This window comes from Dendrobates tinctorius, unplaced genomic scaffold (assembly GCF_039654945.1).
Source record: "Dendrobates tinctorius isolate UK_male_01 unplaced genomic scaffold, ASM3965494v1 ptg000019l, whole genome shotgun sequence".
Taxonomy (NCBI): Eukaryota; Metazoa; Chordata; class Amphibia; order Anura; family Dendrobatidae; genus Dendrobates; species Dendrobates tinctorius.
In genome coordinates this window covers 69,363,615-69,386,195 of record NW_027361687.1, presented here as the reverse complement: position 1 = coordinate 69,386,195, position 22,581 = coordinate 69,363,615, and the positions used below count along the sequence as shown (strand labels likewise).

General features: G+C 51.4%; 1 protein-coding gene across 5 annotated transcripts in view; it reads left to right on the top strand.

Moving 5' to 3' along the window:
* The window catches only part of SETDB1 (SET domain bifurcated histone lysine methyltransferase 1), a 78,554-nt gene that overhangs the window by 16,182 nt on the left and 39,791 nt on the right, over positions 1-22,581 (top strand). For all 5 annotated transcript variants that reach the window (XM_073567206.1, XM_073567200.1, XM_073567201.1 and 2 more), the window contains 6 exons: positions 211-424; positions 15,232-15,386; positions 15,599-15,636; positions 15,800-15,878; positions 15,950-16,135; positions 16,436-16,637. In XM_073567206.1, coding sequence (XP_073423307.1) covers positions 213-424; positions 15,232-15,386; positions 15,599-15,636; positions 15,800-15,878; positions 15,950-16,135; positions 16,436-16,637 — 872 coding nt within the window. In that variant the 5' untranslated portion in view covers positions 211-212. The remainder of the gene's footprint in view (positions 1-210; positions 425-15,231; positions 15,387-15,598; positions 15,637-15,799; positions 15,879-15,949; positions 16,136-16,435; positions 16,638-22,581) is intronic.

The following is a 22,581-nucleotide window of genomic DNA, read 5'->3' as shown; positions in this document are numbered from 1 at the left end:
GGGTACCCATAGGAGACTTGAACCTGTGATCATCCGATTGCTCATACCATATACTTGAATACAGATGTAGTATATTGTACAATTCACAGACTCTTAAGGCCAGCCACAGGTAGGTCGTCATGACATGCTCCAGGTTGCAGAGATTGGTGCACGACACAGTTGGCACCAGTGTTTTTCATGTGAAAGTGATTTATTTTTTTCCCTCTGCAGCTATGGATGACCCGGAGATGGCCGAACTGGAGAACATGGTAGTGGAAGAACTGGGCATATCGATGAAGGAGCTGCGGGAATTCATAGACCGAGAGGTGGAGAAGAACGAGCTGGTGAAGCAGAAGAAGGCCCAGCTGCTGGAACTGGAGGAGCTGGTGAAGCAGAAGGAGCAGGAGGTGGCCGGTGTGGACAGCTTGTACGACAACGCCTCAAGGTGAGGGATCATCGTCGTCTTACTGGTGTCTGTGCAGGAATACGGTATTGATGATCTGTCCTCAGAATAAGGAATTGATGACAGATCAGTGAGGGGTCCGATACCTGGGTCCGTGTCATGATACATAGTGTATGTAGCTAGAGCACCACAGCGCTGTACACTGTGTAGTGGCCACTCTTAGTAATGCATCTCCGCTTTCTTTAACCCCTTAACCCCCAAGGGTGGTTTGCACGGTTTTTACAATTTTTACAATTCTGACCACTGTCCCTTTAAGAGGTAATAACTCTGGAACGCTTCCATGGTGATTCTGACATTTTCTCGAGACATATTGTACTTCATGTTAGTGGTAAAATTTAATTCATATAACTTGCGTTTATTTGTGAAAAAAACTGAAATTTGGCGAAAATTTTGAAAATTTTACAATTTTCCAAATTTGAATTTTTATTCCCTTAAATCACAGAGCTATGGCACACAAAAAACTTGATAACTAACATTTCCCACATGTTTACTTTACATCAGCACAATTTGGGAACCAAAATTTTTTTTTTTTTGTTAGGAAGGGTTAAAAGTAGGAAGGGTTAAAAGTTGACCAGCGATATCTCATTTTTACAACACCATTTTCTTTTTAGGGACCACATCACATTTGAAGTCACATTGAGGAGTCCATATGATTAGAAAATACCAAAAAGTGACACCATTCTAAGAACTGCACCCCTCAAGGTGCTCAAAACCACATTCAAGAAGTTTATTAACCCTTCAGGTGCTTCACAGGAATGTTTAAAAAAAAAAAATGAACATTTAACTTTTTTAGACTAAAAAATTACAGGTCCAATTTTTTTTATTTTCCCAAGGGTAACAGAAGAAATTGGACAGCAAAAGTTATTGTGCAATTTGTCCTGAGTAGGCTGATACCTAATATGTGTGGGGGAACCACTGTTTCGGCGCATGGCAGAGCTCAGAAGGGAAGGAGCGCCGTTTGACTTTTTCAACGCAAAATTGGCTGGAATTCAGATCGGACGCCATGTCATGTTTGGAGAGCACCTGATGTACCTAAACAGTGGACACCCCCAAAAAGTGACCCCATTTTGGAAACTAGACACCCCAAAGAACTTATCTAGATGTGTGGTGAGCACTTTGAACCCCCAAGTGCTTCACAGAAGTTTATAACATAGAACCATAAAAATAAAAAATCATATTTATTTCCACAAAAATATTTTTGCCCCAATTTTTTATTTTACCAAGGGTAACAGGAGAAATTGGACCCCAAAATTTGTTGTGCAATTTGTCCTGAGTAGGCTGATACCCCTTTTGTGGGGGTAAAACACTGTTTGGGCTCATGGCAGATCTTGGAAGGGAAGGAGCACCATTTGACTTTTTCAGCCCAGAATTGGCTGGAATTGAGATGAGACGCCATGTTGCGTTTGTAGAGAACCTGATGTGCCCAAACAATGGAAACCCCCAATTCTAACTTCAACCCGAACCCCAACACACCCCTAACCCTAATCTCAGCCCTAACCCTAGCCCTAACCTTAACGATGTGTGCACACATTGCGGATTCTGCTGCGGATCCGCAGTGGATTTGGCCCTGCGGATTCGCAGCAGTTTCTGCTGCGTTGTACAGTATCTCTTATATTCAATGGCAAATGAAAAATGCAATGCACATGCTGCGGATTTTTCCACGTGGATTTGCTGCGGTTTTAAATCCGCAGCATGTCACTTCTTTGTGCAGAATCCGCAACGGTTTGACACCTGCTCCTTTACCAGGTGTCAAAACGCAGGGGAAAACTGCAGGCTAATCCACACTAAATCCGCAGGTAAAAAGTAGGTCATTTGACTTGCGGATTTACCTGCGGATTTAGCCAAATCTGCGTGGAAAAATCTGCAGCAGAATCCGCATCGTGTGCACGCAGCCTTATCCTAGCCCTAACCCTAGTCCTAGCTCTAACCCTAGCCCTAACCTTAAGCCTAATGGGAAAATGGAAATAAATACATTTTTTTAAATGTTATTATTTTTCCCTAACTAAGGGGGTGATAACTGGGGGTTTGATTTACTATTTATAGCGGGTTTTTATGTTTGGCAGCTGTCACACGCCAAAAGATGCTTTTTATTGTTAAAAAAAAAAGTTTTTGCATCACCACATTTTGAGAGCTATAATTTTTTTTATATTTTTACCCACCGAGTCATGTGAGGTCTTATTTTTTTGAGTTGACGTTTTTATTGGTACCATTTTCGGGCACGTGACCTTTTTTTGATCGCATTTTATTCCGATTCTTGGGACGTAGAATGAAGAAAAGCCAGCATTTCATGAATTTCTTTTGGGGGGGTGCGTTTACACCGTTCCGTGTGTGGTAAAATTGATAAAGCAGTTTTATTCTTTGTAAGTACGATTACAGCGATACCTCATTTATGTCTTTTTTTATGTTTTGGCGCTTTTATGCAATGAAAACAATTTGATATAAAAAATTATTTTTGCATCGCTTTATTCTGCGAGCTATAATTTATTAACTTTTTTATTTTTCCGCTGATGACGCTGTGTGGCGGCTCATTTTTTGCGGAACAAAATGACATTTTCAGCGGTACCATTGATATTTATATCCGTCTTTTTCATCGTGTGTTATTGCACTTTTTGTTTGGCGGTATGATTATGATGATAAAGCATTGTTTGTTTTACTCTGTCGCCTTATTGGGGGACACAGAACCGTGGGTGTTATGCTGCTGTCCACTAGGAGGCGACACTATGCATACTCTGAAAAAGATTAACTTTGGCTCCTCCTCTGCAGTATACACCCCTGGACGGCGTCAGCCTTCTCCAGTTTTTGCTTAGTGTCGCAGGAGGCACACCTAAGAATTTTTTTTTACTCCGTCTTTTTCCTGGATTTTTTTCCAAAGGACTACAGATGAAGAAAAGCGGGTCTCCAGCGAGACTCCCGGTATGGCTCCCTCCTCGGTCCCCCATTAGGGGTACCCGGTTGAGGTCGAGGTGGCTATTCCCCATGTCGCTCCCTCCCCAGTCCCTCGGGTCCTGGTTCGAGGTCGAGACCTCCCTCCTTCCCCAACCCCTTTGGGGTCTGGGTTGAGGAGAGGATGAAGACCCCCTGACGGTGACAGACGCACCCTCCCTAATCCCCCGCAGGGGGCATTAGGTTGAGACGCCTCAGGTAGGGTCGGAGTACAGGCAGCATTCCGCAGCTTCCAGGGACCCCAGACCAGCTGAGGGATCCTGTTGGGGGAGGGTGCGGACTGGATGGCACAGCAGAGACAGGGCTTTTCTGCGTCCCTGTCTCTGCAGCAGCAGCGGCTCCATAGCGCTCCGGGGGCCCCCCATACAGGAACCGCTACCCCTGCTACCCCCACCGCTATCCAGTCGACCATTCTGGGGGGGTTTGGTACAACCTGGGCATCAGGCCTCTAATTTAGACCGCGGCTTCGGCCTAGCTGAAGCCGCCGCCTTTTCCCCGCCCCCCGGCCCGCCCCCCGGATGACTAAAATGACACACTGAAGTGTCATAGAAGGGGCGGATTGAGGCAGAAAGGGCGCGTTTTTACACAGCCCAGCGCACCCTTTTCAGCTCTCCGCCCCCTCCTCCCTCTCCTCAGAGTCCCGGTGGCCATTTTTTTTGGATGAGATCCAGGAGAGGAGCATCACAGCAGTCTCCGGGGGGCACAGAACTGGGATCTGTCGGCGCTGGACCTAGGGGCACACCGGTGGGGTAAGCTCACAGCTGGGTTCTCATACTCAGCTGTGAATCTATACTTCCTATAAGGCTATCTGTGGGTTCCCTCTGCGTAGCCACCCCTGTACGATCCCTTATAGCCAGCCTCTGTGCACTATGCCGGGCTCGAGGAAGAGAACCAGGCAGGAATGTTTCTATGCATTCTGCACAGCCTGCAAATCCACGCTCCCTAGTGGCAGCACGTATCCGCACTGCCGGGACTGCATCCAGAACTCTGGGTCAGAACCCCAGGGAGTCCCTACTGACGCTTCAGTGTCATAGGCCACGCTGGAATGGGCAACTCAGATGTCACAGTCTATGACACAGTCCATAGACAACCTAACTGCCACATTGCTGCAAGCTCTGCAGAGTCGGGCTCCGGCTATGGACGTTACACAGCAAACGGACAGCTTGTCTCAGGAACATGCTGCTTCCGACTCTCACAGACGTAAGCGGACCCACAGGTCTCGATCACCTGAGTCGTCCTATAGCACAAGGTCGTCCCCCTCCAGGGAGAGACAGCGTCATTCCAGGTCTCCTAGGCAGTCTCCTGTCACAGACAGACAGTGCAATTTACCACAGAGATCCCCCATCACAGAAGACCCCCGCCCCAGGTTGCCCTCCAGGGATCACCTTAGCGAAGGCACAGGATTCGGAGGGCATCTGTGACTCCGACTCAGATAACGAGACGGAGAGGTCCGTGGTACCTTCTCCCCCTAGCAATACAGCGCTAGTTGAGGACATAATCTCTGCCATCCATCGGGTGCTAAAAATTCCAGAGTCGGCCCCGGAAGTCCCGGAACATAGGATTTGCTTCGAAAGTGTTCAGAAACCACCTAAGGTCTTCCCTAATCACCATGAGTTTGAGAAAATACTTACCAAACAGTTTGCGCAGCCTGAGAAAAAATTTGCTAATCGCAAATATTTGGAAGCGAAGTACCCCTTCCCACAGACAGACACCAAACAATGGACAGATCCACCTGAAGTGGACCCCCCGGTTTCGAGGCTAGCAGCGCAGACCTTACTCTCTCTGCCAGATAGCTCAACTCTCAGGGACGCAGCAGACCGGCAAGTAGAACGCATGGCTCGTTCTGTTTTTGAAGCGGCAGGCGCCTCTCTGGGCCCTGCGTTTGCTTCAGTGTGGGCGGCCAAGGCCATCCTGGCTTGGGCCAAAAAACTACAGGAGGGTCTTCAAGCTTCAAATCCTGGGCTCTCGAACCAAGCGGCCCAGATAGCAGTGGTAGCAGACTACATGATTCATGCAGCCCTGGATTCCGCAAGAGGTGTAGCGGGAATAGCATCAAACGCCATCACTATCTGACGCATCCTCTGGCTGCGAGAATGGAAAGCGGATGCGGCCTCAAAGAAGTCCTTCACGCGACTTCCGTATCTTACTGGAAGACTTTTCGGCGAAAAGTTGGACACAATGATAGCCAATGCCACTGGGGGTAAGAGTACCTCTCTCCCTCAACTAAAACTGAAACGCACGTTTAAACGAAGAAACCAGACACGATTCCGATCCTTTCGGAATTCCTCGGGCTGGTCCGTTTCGCGCCCAGCGCAAAACCGTAACCGCTCTCCACGCAGGGACAACCCACGGACGCAGCAGCGACCGGACAGGTCTTGGCAGTTGAAAGCAGGCCAAGCGAAACCCAAGGGAGGAAAACCTCAGAACTTCGCTTCATCATGACTCACGAACTCCGGAAGACACCCCACCAGTAGGCGGCCGACTTTTACTCTTTCAGCAAGTCTGGCTGCCTATTACAGAAGACAAGTGGGTCAGGGAAATAGTGTCTTCCGGATACAAGATAGAGTTCACTTCCGCTCCACCGAACCGGTTCTTCCTCTCTATTCCTCCAACACTACCAGACAAGGCTCCTGCTTTCCACCAAGCGGTCTCCTCTCTCCTTCAAGCAGGAGTTGTGGTGCCGGTTCCCGCGAACGAGAGATTCCGAGGGTTCTACTCCAATCTGTTCGTAGTCCCCAAGAAAGGAGGCAGCGTCCGACCCATACTGGACCTAACACAGCTCAACAATTACGTACGGGTCCGTCATTTCCGCATGGAGTCCCTCCGGTCCATCATTTCATCCATGGAGCAGGGAGAATACCTTGCCTCCATAGACATACAGGATGCGTATCTGCACATACCAATTGCCCCCGCCCACCAAAGGTTTCTCAGGTTCGCGATCAACCAAAACCACTACCAGTTTGTCGCCCTTCCGTTCGGACTTGCCACGGCTCCAAGAACGTTCACCAAAGTCATGGCGGCCACCATGGACGCTCTGCACTCGAGGCATTCTAGTCATCCCGTACCTGGACGACCTCCTCATCAAGTCTCCCACTTTCAAAGACTGCGAGGTCAGTGTCTCAATCACAATAGACACACTGAGTCGCCTGGGATGGCTAGTCAACCTACAGAAATCGTCGACTATCCCAAGTCAGACTCTAACATTCCTGGGAATGTTATTCGACACCTCCAGGGGCCTGGTGCTCCTTCCCAAGGACAAGACACTGGCCATCCGTCTGGGAGTTCGTACACTCCTTCGCAGTCCTCCTCAATCTCTCCGGTTTGCCATGAGAGTCCTCGGCCGGATGGCAGCAGCAATAGAGGCAGTGCCATTTGCCCAGTTTCACCTCAGGGTCCTTCAACTAGCCATACTCAGATCTTGGAACAGGAATCCCTTCTCCCTCGACAGGGAGTTCAGGTTGACGTCGTCAACCAGGAGGTCCCTGCATTGGTGGCTCAAACCAACCTCGCTTTCACGAGGGAAGCCCTTTCTCTGAGGATAATGGAAGATCCTGACGACCGATGCAAGCCTGACAGGCTGGGGGGCGGTGCACCTACATCACAGGGCACAAGGCAAGTGGTCACCGAGGGAAGTGACATTGCCCATCAATATTCTGGAAATCAGGGCCATCCTCTTGGCACTGAGAGCCTTTCATCACTTGCTTGCAGCCTCGCACATACGGATACAGTCGGACAATGCCACGGCTGTGGCATACGTGAACCACCAAGGCGGGACCCGCAGCGCCCAGGCGATGAGAGAAGTGGCGCATATCCTCCGCTGGGCAGAAGACACGAGGTCGGTACTTTCTGCGGTCCACATTCCGGGTGTAGAAAACTGGGAAGCCGACTTCCTCAGCAGGCAAGGAATGGACTCGGGGGAGTGGTCTCTCCATCCCGAGATTTTTTACCAGATCTGTCAACGTTGGGGAACCCCGGAGGTGGACCTAATGGCATCCCATCTCAATACCAAGGTCCCCAATTTCATGGCCAGGACACACGACCCGCGGTCACTCGGAGCGGATGCCGTGTTCCAGGACTGGTCCCAGTTCCGACTCCTGTACATTTTTTCCACCCCTCCCCCTAATCTCCAGGGTCGTGAGGAAGATCAAGCAAGAGGGAGTTCCAACCATCCTCATCGCGCCAGACTGGCCCAGACGTACATGGTACGCCGACATCGTTCAACTTACTGCAGACGTCCCCTGGCGTCTACCCGACCGTCACGACCTTCTGTCCCAAGGTCCGTTCTTCCACCAGAATTCAGGGGCTCTCAATTTGACGGCATGGCCCTTGTTTTACGGTTGAGTTCTCATATTGTTCTTTGAGCTCGTACATAGTAGCCTTCTTACAGGCATGGTTATGTTATTTGGTTACGTTCCTCCTAATGCTTTGGCACAAAACTGGAGAAGGCTGACGCCGTCCAGGGGTGTATACTGCAGAGGAGGAGCCAAAGTTAATCTTTTTCAGATTATGCATAGTGTCGCCTCCTAGTGGACAGCAGCATAACACCCACGGTTCTGTGTCCCCCAATTAAAGGCTAAGAGAAAGAGATTTTACGGTGAGTACACAAAAATCTCCTTTTTTTTTGCTTTTTTTTTAAGGGGTTAACTAAAGGGGTTTACTAGTGGGACAGTGTTATAGGGCGGGTCGTTACGAATGCGGCGATACTAAATATGTGCATTTTTATTTTATTTTTTATTTAAAAGAAAAAAAAATTTATTGGGGAATTTTTTTTTTTTTTTTTTAATTTGGGGATTTTCTTTCTTGCTTCATTGGGGGACACAGGTTACCATGGGGTGTATGCTGCTATCGCTAGGAGGCTGACTATGCAAATAAGAAAGTTAGCTCCTCCCCAGCAGTATACACCTACCAACAGGCCCAAATTACCTCAGTTTTTGCTTAGTGTCTGAAGGAGGCGGACCTGGATCTAACACCAGATCTGTAGTATTTTTTCTCTACAGGTTTTGTGTGTGTTTATTAGTCTTTTCATCTTTATTTTTCAGATACAGCTCGTCAGGTAACAGGGTGCAGATTTCTCACCCTGTTTTCCCACTTTTTAGCGACCGAGAGAGCAGTGTGGTGTCACCCATATCGCCCACTCTCGGGGCCGCTGGCAGGACTTTGTCCCCCGTCGGGGTGTTTCAAGGCGACTCTCGGTGGCCAGTCCTTGCCTATTCCCCTCCTCACCCCTCTCCTCGGAGAGGGCTGAGAGGAAGACGGTGGTCACCGGTGGTGGCCTTCCCCCTTATTCTTAAGTGGTGACACTGTCTTCTGCGCCGTCGGGACACGGTGCGGGAAGGAGGATTTTATTCCCAGGACCCTCTCCTTCCCGAGGGCTCCTGATGACATCCTCAGCTATGAAGAGGAGCCGGATTCAAGAAACAGGTAGTAGGTGTGTGTGTGTCTTTCCCCCCCCCCGCACCGCTAAGCCCCTGCAGCACCCACCAGTATGCCACTGCAGCCCCTGCTTCTCTACTCAGATTCAAATTCTGCTGCATTTTTTCACATAGCGCGCGCTGTCCGACATTTTTTCTTACAGCCTTCTTCCTCTGGGCTGTTCTCCGGTTAGGCCACGCCCCCTCCGGCATTCCCCTATCAACGGCCTCTTCTCCCCTGCTCGGGCACGCCTCCTTGCCGGTGTCAGCCAATCGGCGCCTTCCTTTCATTCTCCAGCGCCGGGCACGCCCCCCCTGCCAGTTCCTTGGTCCCGACTCTGGCAATTACGTTCATCGCAGACTAGTCACGCCCCCACAGGCGCGCCAGCCTATCAGGACGCCGCTTTCAGTTTCTTCGGCCGGACTGGCCAATTACAGGGGGTGCCTAGGTGGATAACCCCGTCCTGCGTTTCTCGTGGCTCAGAGTGCACAGCCTCCATCTTGTGCTCCTGCAGCGTCTTTTCTCTGGCTGGGACCTCAGATACCAGCCTCCTCATCTGTGTTCCGGCGGGGGACTCGGCTACCTGCGCTACTGCTGCTGCATCGCTGGGTGTCTGGTAGGCTCTGCTTTCCTTACCCTGACCGTCTGATAGTTTCCCTCAGCAGTATCACCTCCATAGCGTTCTGCTGCAGTATTCACATATACTCTACCTATGCCCCATTCTGCAGGGGCCTCTGGCTATATCCCTACAGTAGTTCACTACGCTTGTGCCCGCTGTAAGAAAAATTGGGCTTCAGGCCAGCCGTCCCCTTTCTGCTCGTCCTGCAGTCCTTCCACCATGTCGGCACCTCAGGACTCCTCTAACGCCCGTGATGAGAGCACTCGCCCACTTCCTGAGTGGGCCGTTGCCATGTCCCAGTCGGTTTCAGGTCTGACCGTTGCCATGTCTCAGTCGGTTTCAGACCTCACCAAAATTTCACAGTCCCTGGTACAGGTCCTGGAACGTATGCCGCATCTCTCTGCTGCCAACAGTGCTCCGAACACCTCTCACGGTGATTCGCACGCACCTGACCATTACCTTCCTATGGACAGATCAGGAGAAAGGACTAGGAAGCGGACTCTGTCTAGCTCCTCAGATTTGGCAGCACAAAGGATGCCCCTCTCTGCCCGTTCCCGTTCCCCCTCCTCAGAGGTGGATGTCGGGTCAGATGTAGCCTCTCTGTCAGAGTCTGACTCTGATGCAGATCACACCTCTAGAACGCAGGACATGGTAGATAGCCTTATTTCAGCTATTGTGCAAACGCTCAAAATAAAGGAGGAAAGTGCTACTGCTCAGGACCAATCCGTTTCATTCAAACGGGTAAAATGTCCTTCCAAGCTTTTTCCCAATCACAACGAGTTTGACATCACTACCTCTAGACACTGGGAAAACCCCAGAAAACGCTTCCCGGGAAAAAAACATCTAGACATCCTTTACCCCTTTAGTCCTGACCTTGTCAGCAAATGGTCAGAATCTCCTGAGGTGGACCCGCCGGTTTCACGTTTAGCAACTCAAACAGTCCTGTTCATTCCCGATGCGGCATCCTTCAAGGACGCTACGGACAGACAGATTGAGGCTTTAGCCAAATCAGCCTTTGAGGCAACAGGCACTTCCTTTTGCCTTAACTTTGCCTCCTCATGGGTGGCGAAAGCAGATACCTGGGCCAAAATACTCCGTCCAGGCATTGTGGCAGCAGCTCCCACAGAGGAGCTAGCAGATTTAGCAGACCAAATTGCCCATGCTGGTAAATACTTGTTGAATTGCTCAGCAAGAGCAAACAGCAACATAATTGCTATTCGCCGCATCCTCTGGTTGAAAGTGTGGAACGCAGATCCGGCTTCCAAAATATCCCTCACTGGCCTACCTCTCCAGGGCGCCAGACTCTTTGGGGCCAAGCTAGACCAGATCATTTCGGATGCCATCGGAGGCAAAAGTATTTCTCTGCCCCAATCCAGGCCAAGACGCACCTTCAACAGAAAGGGCCCTCAGCCTTTTCGGCCCTTTCGGCCTTTCTCTTCCTCAGGCGGACCCTCTCAACAGGACCGTCCCTCCGCTCAGGCAGAAAGAAGGAAACCTTCCTTCAAACCTGCTCCTCGCTGGAGGTCTAGGAGCCGCCCCTCTAAGCCCTCCGGTTCTCGCGGCCACAGATTTTCCTCTAAATGACGGGTCACCCCCACCTGGGAATCTTTCCAGGGTGGGAAGCAGGCTTTTTCTTTTCAAGGAAACTTAGTTGGCGGCGGTCGACGATGCCTGGGTCAGGGAGGTTGTCACATCAGGCTACAAAATAGAATTTTCTTCACTCCAAAGGGCTTCCTTTCTCACCCGCCAATACAGCCCTCTCATGCCCCAGGGCTTTCCCAGGCTGTCTCTTCTCTCCTAAACTCAGGAGTGATCGTACTCGTTCCTTGGCACGAACGGTTTTCCGGGTTTTACTCAAACCTGTTCGTAGTCCCAAAAAAGGATGGCTCCCTTCGACCGATTTTGGACCTCAAGCAGTTGAACCGTCACCTTCGGGTTCGCCACTTTCGAATGAAGTCCTTGCGCTCGGTGATCGCCTCCATGGAACCGGGGGAATACCTTTGCTCTGTGGACATTCAGGACGCTTACTTGCACGTTCCTGTTTGCGCGCAGCATCAGAAGTTCCTCAGATTTGCCATACAGGAGTGTCATTACCAGTTCACAGCTCTCCCATTCGGTCTGACGTCCGCCCCCAGAGTCTTCACGAAGATCATGGCGGCGGTCATGGCCATCCTTCGTTCAAAGGGGATTCTAAGGGCCCCGTCACACATAGCGACTCACCAGCGATCCTGACAACGATATCAACGTATCAGGATCGCTAGTGAGTCACTACATGATCGCTGGTGAGCTGTCAGACAGCTTCACCAGCGATCAGGACCAGCGACGGCGAGCGCGCGTCGTCGCTGTGTACTTTAGTTACCAGCGCGCTGATGCAGGGAGCTAGTAACTAAGGTACACATCGGGTTTCTAAGGGACATGCGTCACTTAGAAACCCGATGTGTACCTTTGTTACCAGCTCCCTGCATCAGTACGCTGGTAACTAAGGTACACAGAGGGTTTCTAAGCACAGCGCCGTGCTTAGAAACCCTGCGTTTACCTTAGTTACCAGCTGATCGCTGGTCTCCCGCCTATCACACGCAGCGATGCGTGCTGGCCAGCGGGAGACCAGCGACCAAAAAAATGTCCAGGGCTTTCCAACAGCGATCAGCGATACCGGCAGGGGGACCGTTCGCTGTCACACACAGCGATCTCGCTGGTGAGATCGCTGTTACGTCACAAAACTTGTGACTCAGCAGCGATCTCGCTAGCGAGATCGCTATGTGTGATGGGGTCCTTATAATCCCTTATCTCGACGATCTCCTGATCAAGGGTCCATCTCGCCGAGACTGCGATCACTGCCTCCAGATCACTCTGGACACGCTGCATCACCTCGGCTGGATAGTCAACAAAGAGAAGTCGACCCTGATCCCTTCTCAGCGTCTCGTATTCCTGGGCATGGAATTCGACACCAGCCAAGCTCGAGTCTTCCGTCCAAAGAAGAAAATTTCTTCCCTCCGACAGGAGATCAAAGCCCTAAAGCGCCCGGTCCCTCTTCCCCTTCGGCTCTCCATGAGAATTCGAAGCAGTGCCCAGTTTCACTCCCGCCCTCTCCAGCTGGCCCTCCTGTCTGCTTGGGACAAGACAACATTCTCCCTGGACCGTCCAGTGCTTCTGCCTCTCAAGGTGAGGCAATCCCTAACCTGGTGGATGCTTCCCACCTCGATCCTACGCGGGAGATCCTTCCCATTCGATGGCAGGTCATCACCACCGATGCCAGTCTCCCGGGTAGGTGAGCGGTTTTTCCCCACCTCATGGCGCAGGGCCGCTTGGATGCTCAGGAAGCTCTCCTACCAATCGATCTCTTGGAGATCAGGGTAATCTTTCTTGCCCTCATCCGCTGGCAGTCCATCCTTGCGGGGAAGCGGTCCGCATCCAGTTGGACATAAACCACCAAGGCGGAACTCGCAGCAGGCAGATCATGCTGGAGGTGGCAAGGATTCTGAGTTGGGCAGAAAGCCATGTTCCCGCCATATCAGCCGTACACATTCCAGAAGTGGACAACTGGGAAGCCAATTTCCTGAGCTGTTAGGGGCTCGTGTCAGGCGAGTGGTCTCTCAACCCCGACGTCTTCCACCAAACTTGTCTGAGGTGGGGCGTTCCGGATGTCGACCTCATGGCATCTTGAACAAACCACAACGTTCCCCAGTACGTAGCCAGGTCTCGGGATCCGATGGCCATCAGTTGCGACGTTCTTGTGTTCCCCTGGTCCCAGTTTCGCATGCCTTATCTGTTCCCACCTCTTCCCCTGATCCCAAGAATCGTGAAAAAGATAAAGGCAGAAGGGGTTCCCGTTCTGTTAGTAGCTCCAGAATGGCCACGAAGGGCCTGGTATGCGGAGCTAGTAAACATGCTCTCGGACGCCCCCTGAAGGCTTCCAGACCGTCCGGATCTTCTTTCGCAGGGGCCCCTCTTCCACCCGAATTCTCGGTCTCTGAATTTAATGGCATGGCCGTTGAGGCCGCGGTCCTGAGAGACGCAGGTTTTTCCCACAAAGTCATCTAGACCATGATTAAGGCAAGGAAGCCGGCGTCATCTCGCATCTATCACAGATGTTGGAAAGCTTTTTTTCGGTGGTGTGAGGACAACGGTATGTTTCCTATGACTTTTTCTCTTCCCTCCGTCCTGGTTTTTCTGCAGACGGGTCTCTACTCCGGCATTTCCCTCAGTACCTTAAAGGGTCAGGTGTCCGCTCTAGCTATCCTCTTCCAAAGAAATCTGGCTTCTCTTCCCCATGTGAAGACTTTTCTTCAGGGCGTTGCTCACATAGCACCTCCTTACCAGTCTCCTGTCGACCCATGGGATTTGAATCTTGTTTTGAGCGCCCTCCAGCGTGCGCCTTTCGAGCCGATTCAGGATATTTATTTTTCCCTCCTCTCGTGGAAGGTCGCCTTCCTGGTCGCCATCACCTTTATTAGGAGGGTCTCGGAGTTGGAAGCATTGTCCTGCCTTTCCCCTTTCCTGGTTTTGCACCAGGATAAGGTAGTGCTTAGACCGATTCCTGCCTTTCTGCCTAAGGTAGTCTCTGCCTTTCACATCAATGAGGACATCGTCCTTCCCTCTCTGAGTCACTCTCTAACTCATCCCTTGGAGAGATCCCTGCACAAGTTGGACTTGGTCAGGGCAATTCGAATCTACCTTGCTAGGACTGCTCCCTTCCGTCAGTCCGATTCCCTGTTTGTCGGATGGTCGTTGGAAAGAGTTCCCAGACTCCAAATCCACCATTGCTCGTTGGATTCGTTCAGCGGTTCAGGAGGCATACCGCATCCAGGAGGCATACCGCGTCCAGGATAAACAGCCTCCTCCGGGGGGTGAGGGCTCACTCTACCCAGGCTGTTGGAGCTTCCTTGGCCGTTCGTCACCAGGCTTCAGCTTTGCAAGTTTGCAAGGCCGCTACCTGGTCGTCACTCCATACCTTCGTGAGGTTCTACAAGGTAGATACTCATGCCTCTGCTGATGCAGGCTTGGACACGAAGATACTGCAGGCGGCGGTCTCACACCGGCCGACCTAAGTTCCCTTCTCTCAGCATTTCTTTCCCACCCATGGGACTGCTTTTGGACGTCGCATGGTAACCTGTGTCCCCCAATGAAGCGAAAAAGAAAGGGGGAATTTTGGTACTTACCATAAAATCTCTTTCTTGGAGCCTTCATTGGGGGACACAGCACCCTCCCTTAATGTTGTACTGTGTTGGCCAAGGTGCCTTTGTTTGGTTGGCACATAGGTTGAGTTCTTACGGTTGAGTTTCTTATAGTAGCTCCTTACTGCTTTGGCACCAACTGAGGTAATTTGGGCCTGTCGGTAGGTGTATACTGCTGGGGAGGAGCTAACGTTTTCTTATTTGCATAGTGTCAGCCTCCTAGCGACAGCAGCATACACCCCATGGTAACCTGTGTCCCCAATGAAGGCTCCAAGAAAGAGATTTTACGGTAAGTATCAAAAATCCCCCTTTTTAAAACTTTTTTTTTTTTTTTTACTTTATTATATTGTCTCCCCCCGGGGGTGCCGCTGATCGCTGTGACGTACTATCCCGTCCTTGGGAATTAAGTCGCAGGGCACATGGACGGGATAGTACATCTGATGGCAGAAAGGGATTAAAGTGAATGGGACCTAAGCTGCAGGGTAGGATAGGCCATCAGATTCTATCCGGCCTCTTTACTGTGGCTTGATCGTGTCTCCGGGATGTCTCTATAAGATGCACTAGTCTTGCAGATGTGTACTATTGGTGGATGATACAGCAGTGATATATAGATGGAGTGTCTGATGGTCCCTTATTTTCAGGGCTCTGGATAACTGCGAGTCGTTAGTGAAGACCCTGTATAAAGAGATGGGCATCGCCTACAGAGAGAGCAGCTCGGACGATGAGTCTTCGAAGCCAGTGGAAGTCATCGAGATTCCCGATGAGGATGATGACGACGTCCTGAGCATCGGATCTGGTCAGTGACAAATGTCTTACAAATGGAGAGGAGTCTTTAACCCCATTCACGACCATGTAACGTAACTTTACCTACATCAAGTGGTTGCAGGAGCTGAGCCTGCAGCATACCAGCAGTGACCGGAACAAACTCTGATTGCTGACGTTTCACCATCCAAGTTCCAAAATAGACTAAAATATAACTTTAAAAAATATTTTATTCTTCTCTTACAGGGGAAGAAATTAGTAAGACGCCAAAGGAGAAACATCTAGTAAGTACAAAGTAAGATATACAGGTGAAAAGTCTGTAAGACCATCCTCGGAGCGGTGGTCTCATCAGTGCAGCCCCTTCATAAGAGCACCTCTTGCTTTGTATGCTATGGTGAATGTTTGTTTCCATTTTGTATTTAGTTTATTTTTTTATTATTATTTTAGTTAAAAGATGCAATGTCTGCCATGAAGAAATGCAAACAAGATGTCCAAAACTTAGTAGAAGCCATTCAGAAGAAGTCTGGTAAGTACCCTACATTATATTGTGATACATTTTTTCTGCATTAGGACTGACATGCAAGTGTATTGTTGCAGATGCACCTCAGACGCGACTTTCCTCTCACCCGTCATCACCTACCAGCTCCATGGGAGCCTCCAACCAGGCCGCCACAGCCCACGATGTAAACAAAGATGGAGACCTTATGGTCAGCATGCGTATACTGGGAAAGAAGCGAACCAAAACATGGCACAAAGGAACGCTCATCTCCATCCAGATGGTCGGTGAGTTACAGAGATGGAGACAGATTTGTTCTTTTTAGTTATCCCCTTTAAGGTACCTGGATGAATGCGTTTGTCCCTCTTGGCGGCAATATATATAATTTTTTTCACTTTTTTATGGCTAAACGTGGTTTGTGTTAATGGGTTTCATTAACATATTTGCAGCATTTGCCTTGTATTGCTGATTGCAGAATGAGTTAGCTCAGAATCCATCAGTGAGCTTGTTTGGCTCTTCTTATGGATAGTCATCTTTCTGTTTTTTCTTGCGTGCTGAGATGCAGTAATGTGTTTCTTCCCCTCCAGGGCCAGGAAAAAAATATAAAGTTAAGTTTGACAACAAGGGGAAGAGCCTGCTGTCCGGGAACCACATAGCGTACGACTACCACCCTTCAACCGAAAAATTGTTTGTAGGAAGCAGAGTGGTGGCCAAGTACAAGGACGGGAATCAAGTGTGGCTGTATGCCGGCATCGTAGCTGAACCCCCCAGCAACAAGAATAAGATGAGGTAAATAAAATATCCATTTTTCTCTGTCACCTCATTGGGGGACACAGGACCATGGGTGTTATGCTGCTACCAAGAGGAGGCTGACACTAAGTAAACCCAAAAAGATTCGTTCCTCCTCTGCAGTATTCACCAAGGCACTGGCTCCAGCAGAACCAGTTGAAGCTTAGGCTAGTTTCACATTAGCGTTTTTTTGCGCAGCGCATCGGGCGCATAAAAAACGCAAAGAAAAACTCAAAACAAACGCGCGTTTTTTTAACGTCATGCGCACGCTGATGCGTCAAAAAAACGCAGCGTTACTTGCGTTTTACATGCGTTTTTGCATGCGTTTGCGTTTTTTTATGCACATGCGTTTTTAGGTGTGACATTTTTTCCATTGTCTAGAGAACATTCTAGACTTGTTTCACTCAAAAACGCATGCGCAAAAAAACGCAACCGTGCGAAAGACCATGCGCACACATGCGTTCCCATAGACTTCAATGTGTTGTTTTTGCGCATTCCGTGCGCAAGCGTTTTTTTGCCGAGACAGGGCGCACCAAAAAATGCAACATGTTGCATCTGGCGCGCAAGACAAAAAAACGCATGCGCACAAAAACGCACGTGTGCGCAAGACCATGCGCACGTCATGTTAAACATAGGTGCGCAGTGCGCATGCGCACGGGTGCGCACGATGCGCTGCGCACAAAAGTGCAAATGTGAAACCAGCCTTAGTGTCAGTAGGAGGCACATGTGTTCTGATCTTCAGACCGCATCTATAGTTTTTTATTTTTTCTTTTTCTTTTTCTTTTTCTTCTTAATTTTTTCAAAGGATTACAGGGGGCAACGGATCCCTTAAGGGCGCCGCTCTCCCCAAACCCACAACAGGTGGGAACGTGTGGTATCTCCTCCACGTACCCTCTCTTGCATAGTTTACTGGTATGCCTGAGATCTTTTCTAGAGGCGACGGGTCCATTCAGGGCACCGCTTTCCCCACACCGACAACAGATGGGAACATGGAGTGTCGCCTCTACGTACCCCCCTCTGCATCCAGGAGTATCCCGCCCTTTTATGTGCCGGACCAACAGCCCCGTTCCATCCTGGGGGAGTTAACCCCTTGGATGTCCAGAGGCACTTACGGCGTTCATGTGGCCCCCACGACATCGCCCCGATAAACAGTGGTGATGAAAGGAAGGCGGACGGTCCCTTTCCTCTCTGACAACAAAGTGGTGGATGGAGGGTCCCTTCACCGTCCAAGCTAGAGCAAGCTGACTTGGAAAGAGAGGCAGCCCAGGTTCTGCGCTTCATCTTTCTCCTGCGGCGTCTCCATGCTGGGACGCACACCGCTGGTAAGATGGACTGGGTGTGCGTCTGGGCCACGAACGGGTCAGTAACCCCGGCAGAGGGCTCCCGCAAGCGCGCTTTGAGTGCTATTCCCCATGGCATCCCCTTTCCCTCCGAGTTCGTTTCGGCTGGCAGTGGAAATTTAGCCCCCGGCTTGGGCCTATTCTCGGACGCAATTCAGAAGCTCCACTCACTTTGACGTTGCAGCAGTAGCTCCGCCCACGACTTGGTACTTATCTCTGCACGTCACATGCCCCCTCTGCAATTCCCGGCGGGCATATTTATCCTTCCAGCCAGCTCTCTACACGTTTGGCAGCCTGTCCACACTTCAGAGGGGCACAGCGCATTGGGAGGACCGTTCTCACTGGGCCACAGGACCTGGGTAATATCTCTGAGCTGCTGCAGATACACTCATTGGCCCATCTCTGCAGTAGTCACTGGGGCTTACAAGCCACGGCTCTCCCTATTGGAGCATATTGGCAGAATCGGGGACATACTGGGGTGCATCATGTCACACTCGAAGACATCCAAGAGGGCTAACGAGACATAGTGTTTATCTCCTTCGCCTCATTGGGGGACACAGATACTGTGGGTGCTCCTCCTCCGTCGTATACACCCTCGCCCCTATTGCGGGCGGAAATCAGTTTTATGCTTAGTGTCTTTGGAGGCACACGTGTCTGGTTTTCTCCAGATTTCTTTTTCTTTTCTTTTTTCCATGAAGATAAGATAGGGGCGACGGACCCTATTGAAAGGGGCCGATCTCCCCAAACCATCAACGGGCGAGCACGCGTTGAGTATCGCCTCCGCGTATCCTTTCCGGCACCGTGTGACATATTTGGGCCTTTTTCCCCAGAATTCTATTTTTGTTATTTTATGAAAGTAAGACAGGGGCAACGCATCCTATTGAAAGGATCCGATTTCCCCAAACCATCAACGGGCGAGCATGTGCGAGTGTCCCTCCACGTATCCTTTCCCGCGAAGTGGGACATGATGCCGGACTTAGCCCTGTCCGCCCCTAGGTATTGAAACCATGGGCTTGTACAGAGGCACAAGACTAGTCTGTGTGGCCCCCACTGCTCCACCAACGCTAGACGGCGGTGCTGCAAGGCGGCGGACGGTCCCTCTCCTCACCCCCTGAAGGGGTTAGACGGAGCTAGGGTGCCTGCACCGTCCAGAAATTAACCCCATCCCCTCTACCTGGTGTGCTAGATCCAGAGTCAGGTAAGGAGGGCTGGGGAGGGCCCTGCGGCAGCGCTCCGGGGAATCCACTGAAGCTCCAGGCATCTTAGGAAGTGTAAGGCATTCCTCCTTCCCTCTCCTGCCTCTTCCCGCCAGGCGTGGACGCCGGGGTCCGGCGGCAGGGATCGGCAGCGCGACCCCCTGGCGTGGCGTCTTTTCGTGGCGGGCATGCAAAATTTAGCCCGCGGCTTCGGCGTGACTAGGCCGCGGGCGGAAGTCCCGCCCCCGGCGTGACGTCATTTCCGGCGCCGCCCCCCCGGGCTAGGGCGGACGCCGAACAAATTGAGTCCCCGGCTTCATGGCAGTGTAGGCCGCGTCCAGGAGAGGAACATCCCGGCCTACCCAGAGGAAAGGAGCGCAGCGCATAGGCAGCGGACGTGGGACACAGGACGGGGTAAGTGTGACCCCGACCCTAGAGACGCGCTATGGGCGTTTAGAGGTCTCGTCCCCTCAACCCTCAATTAAATTAGGGCACACGTTCCTTCAAGCCGCATGCATTTCTTCTGGAGTTAGGTTTACACGAGCACAGAGCCAAAAATTATGTGAAGCCTGTGACTCCGAACGCGCCCAGGAGCCCTCCCCTGCGACCGCGACCGAGGTCCCGGACCCCCCGGAGTGGGCTATCTCTATCACAGTCCATGACATCGCTTACGAGGGCAGTCTAGTCCCTTCGGGCCCCAGATAGGGGCAGGGACAGTGGCTCGCCGGCCTTAGAGGGAACCTCCATCTCACAAGAGCCTTCGGCCTGCAGGGGCCGCTCTCATTCCAGGCAGACCCGGGGGAAAAGAGTCCACACGGTGTCGCCCAGTCCATCCGATGCTTCGGCATCCGTAAGTTCTGCTTCTTGCTCCCCGTCACCAGTGGTTGATAGCGAGCAGACCTCAAATTGCGACTCAGGCGAGCCCCTTGATCTGGACACTCCAGGATCACGTGAAACAGTGGACAGCTTAATAGAAGCCGTCGATCAGACCCTGGGGATTGAAGATGGTCCCGCAGCGGCTACGGGGCATAAAGTGGCATTTAAGCGAGTGAAGCGCCCGCACAGAATTTTTTTCCTCTCACCTGGAGTTTGAGGACATAGTGCAGCGGCACAGAGAACGTCCAGACAGGCGTTTCTCGGGTCAAAAGGCACTCGAAACAGGGTATCCGTTTGTTCCGGATCTCCGTAAAAAATGGATGGAATCCCCGGTTGATCCTCCGGTTTCGCGCCTAGCCACTAAAACCCTGCTATCCGTCCTTAGTGTTTCCTCCATTAAGGATCCCACGAATCGCCTTATAGTGAGCCTAGCTCGCTCAGTATATGAGGCGTCGGGGTCAGCGCTCACTTCCTCATTCGCAGTAACTTGGGTAGCCAAGGCCATGATATCATGGTCAGAAACATTAAACAAGGTCACACAGGAGCAGGATCTACCTGCAGAGATTTCAGAGGTCGCAGGTCAGATGGCGATGGCCGGAGACTATGTAATAAATGCGTCTTTGGATGCGGACAATTGCTCGGCACTTACTGCCGCTAATGCAATTTCTATCAGAAGAGCCCTATGGTTAAGGACATGGCGAGCTGATTCTACCTCTAAGAAGTCCTTGACTTCCCTGCCTTATCAGTGCGGCCATCTATTTGGGGAGAAGTTGAATCAACTTATCTCCGACTCCACAGGAGGAAAGAGCGGGTTTCTCCCTCAACAAAGGGTCAAAACGCTTTTTCGTCACCCGCTTTCAGGCACGTTTTCAGGCCTTTCGCAACCCTGGGTGGACTACAGCGGCCAATTCCGCCGCCTCAGGCCGCCCCAGCCAGGATAGGGGCGGCAGGTCTCATATAGAGCCAACCCATTGGGGAGGATGCATACTCAGCGACTCAGATCGAGGGGATCCAGATCCCAAAGATCGTCGGCCAAATGACTCAAGGCCTTTACTAGACGACACAGGCAAGATGGCCGGCCACCTACTCAGGTTTCACCACATCTGGGTCAATGTCGCTCACGACGCATGGGTAAAGAAATTGGTGGCCTCAGGTTACAAAATAGATTTTGTCAGATACCCTACAAGATGGTTTTTTTCTTTCCTGGCTTCCCAGGGTGGATACCCAGGCAAGGGCTCTATTGGGAGCCATCAAATCGCTCCTGCACAACGGAGTCATTGTTCCAGTGCCGGAACACGGAAGAGCTCAAGGGTTCTAACCCAACCTTTTTGCGGTCCCCAAAAAGGACTGGTCTATCAGGTCTGTTTTGGACCTGAAGCTTCTGAACAAATTCAGCAGGATCAGACATTTCCGGATGGAGTCTCTCTGTTCAGTCATATCGGCCATGGAGCAGTGAGAATACTTGGCCTCAATAGACATCCAGGACGCATTTCTGCATATTCCCATTTTTTCCTCCTCATCAGAGGTTTCTACGCTTCGCCATCAGCGTTCAACATTTTCAGTTCGTAGCGCTACCCTTCGGGCTAGCCACGGCTCCCAGAGTGTTCACAAAGGTTATGGCAATTGTCATGGCCACACTGCATTCTCGAGGCATAGTCGTCTTGCCTTATCTGGACGACCTCTTGGTCAAGGGCCCGTCAATACGGGCATGCTAGGAAGGTGTCAACATCACGCTAGATACTCTTGCCCGCCTAGATGGTTGGTCAATACGAAGAAGTCATCCCTTGTGCTAGCTCAGAGGATCTCCTTCCTAGGAATGATCTTCGACACTTGCCGAGGGTTGGTAATTATTCCTCAGGAAAAGGCGCTAGTCTCCGGCAGTGAGTCCGGACACTACGCCAACCAGTCCCTCATACCATCCAATCCGGGATGAGGATCCCAGGGAAAATGGTGGCAGCAATGGAAGCGATACCTTTTCGCCCAGTTCCATCTTCACCCCCTGCAGCACGCCTCGTGTCAGCCTGGGACAAGAATCCTTTCACGCTCGATTGGCGGTGCCAACTGTCCTCTCAAGTCAGGCAGTCGCTCGGATGTGGATAACCAGTTCCTCTCTGGCCTAGGGGAAACTTTTCCCCCCAGGTCATGGGCTGATAATGACAGTCGACGCCAGTCTCCTCGGTTGGGGACCGGTGTTTCACCACCACACAACCCAGGAACGGTGGTCGCCACAGGAGGCACGCCTTCCGATCAACTTTTTGGAGAGACGAGCAATTCGGCTGGCTCTGGAGAAGTTTCATCACTGTCTAGCAGGCCGCCCCGTCCGGATTCAATCGGACAACGCCACGGCGGTGGCTTACATACTTCGTCGGGGGGGGGGGGGCACCCGCAGCAGAGCAACCATGCGCGAGGTGGGGCACGTTCTTCAGTGGGCTGAAGCAAACCAATCGGTGATTTCGGCTGTCCACATCCCGGGTGTGGAAAATTGGGCGGCAGACTTCCTCAGCCGGCAGGGTCTTGCATCCGGAGAGTGGT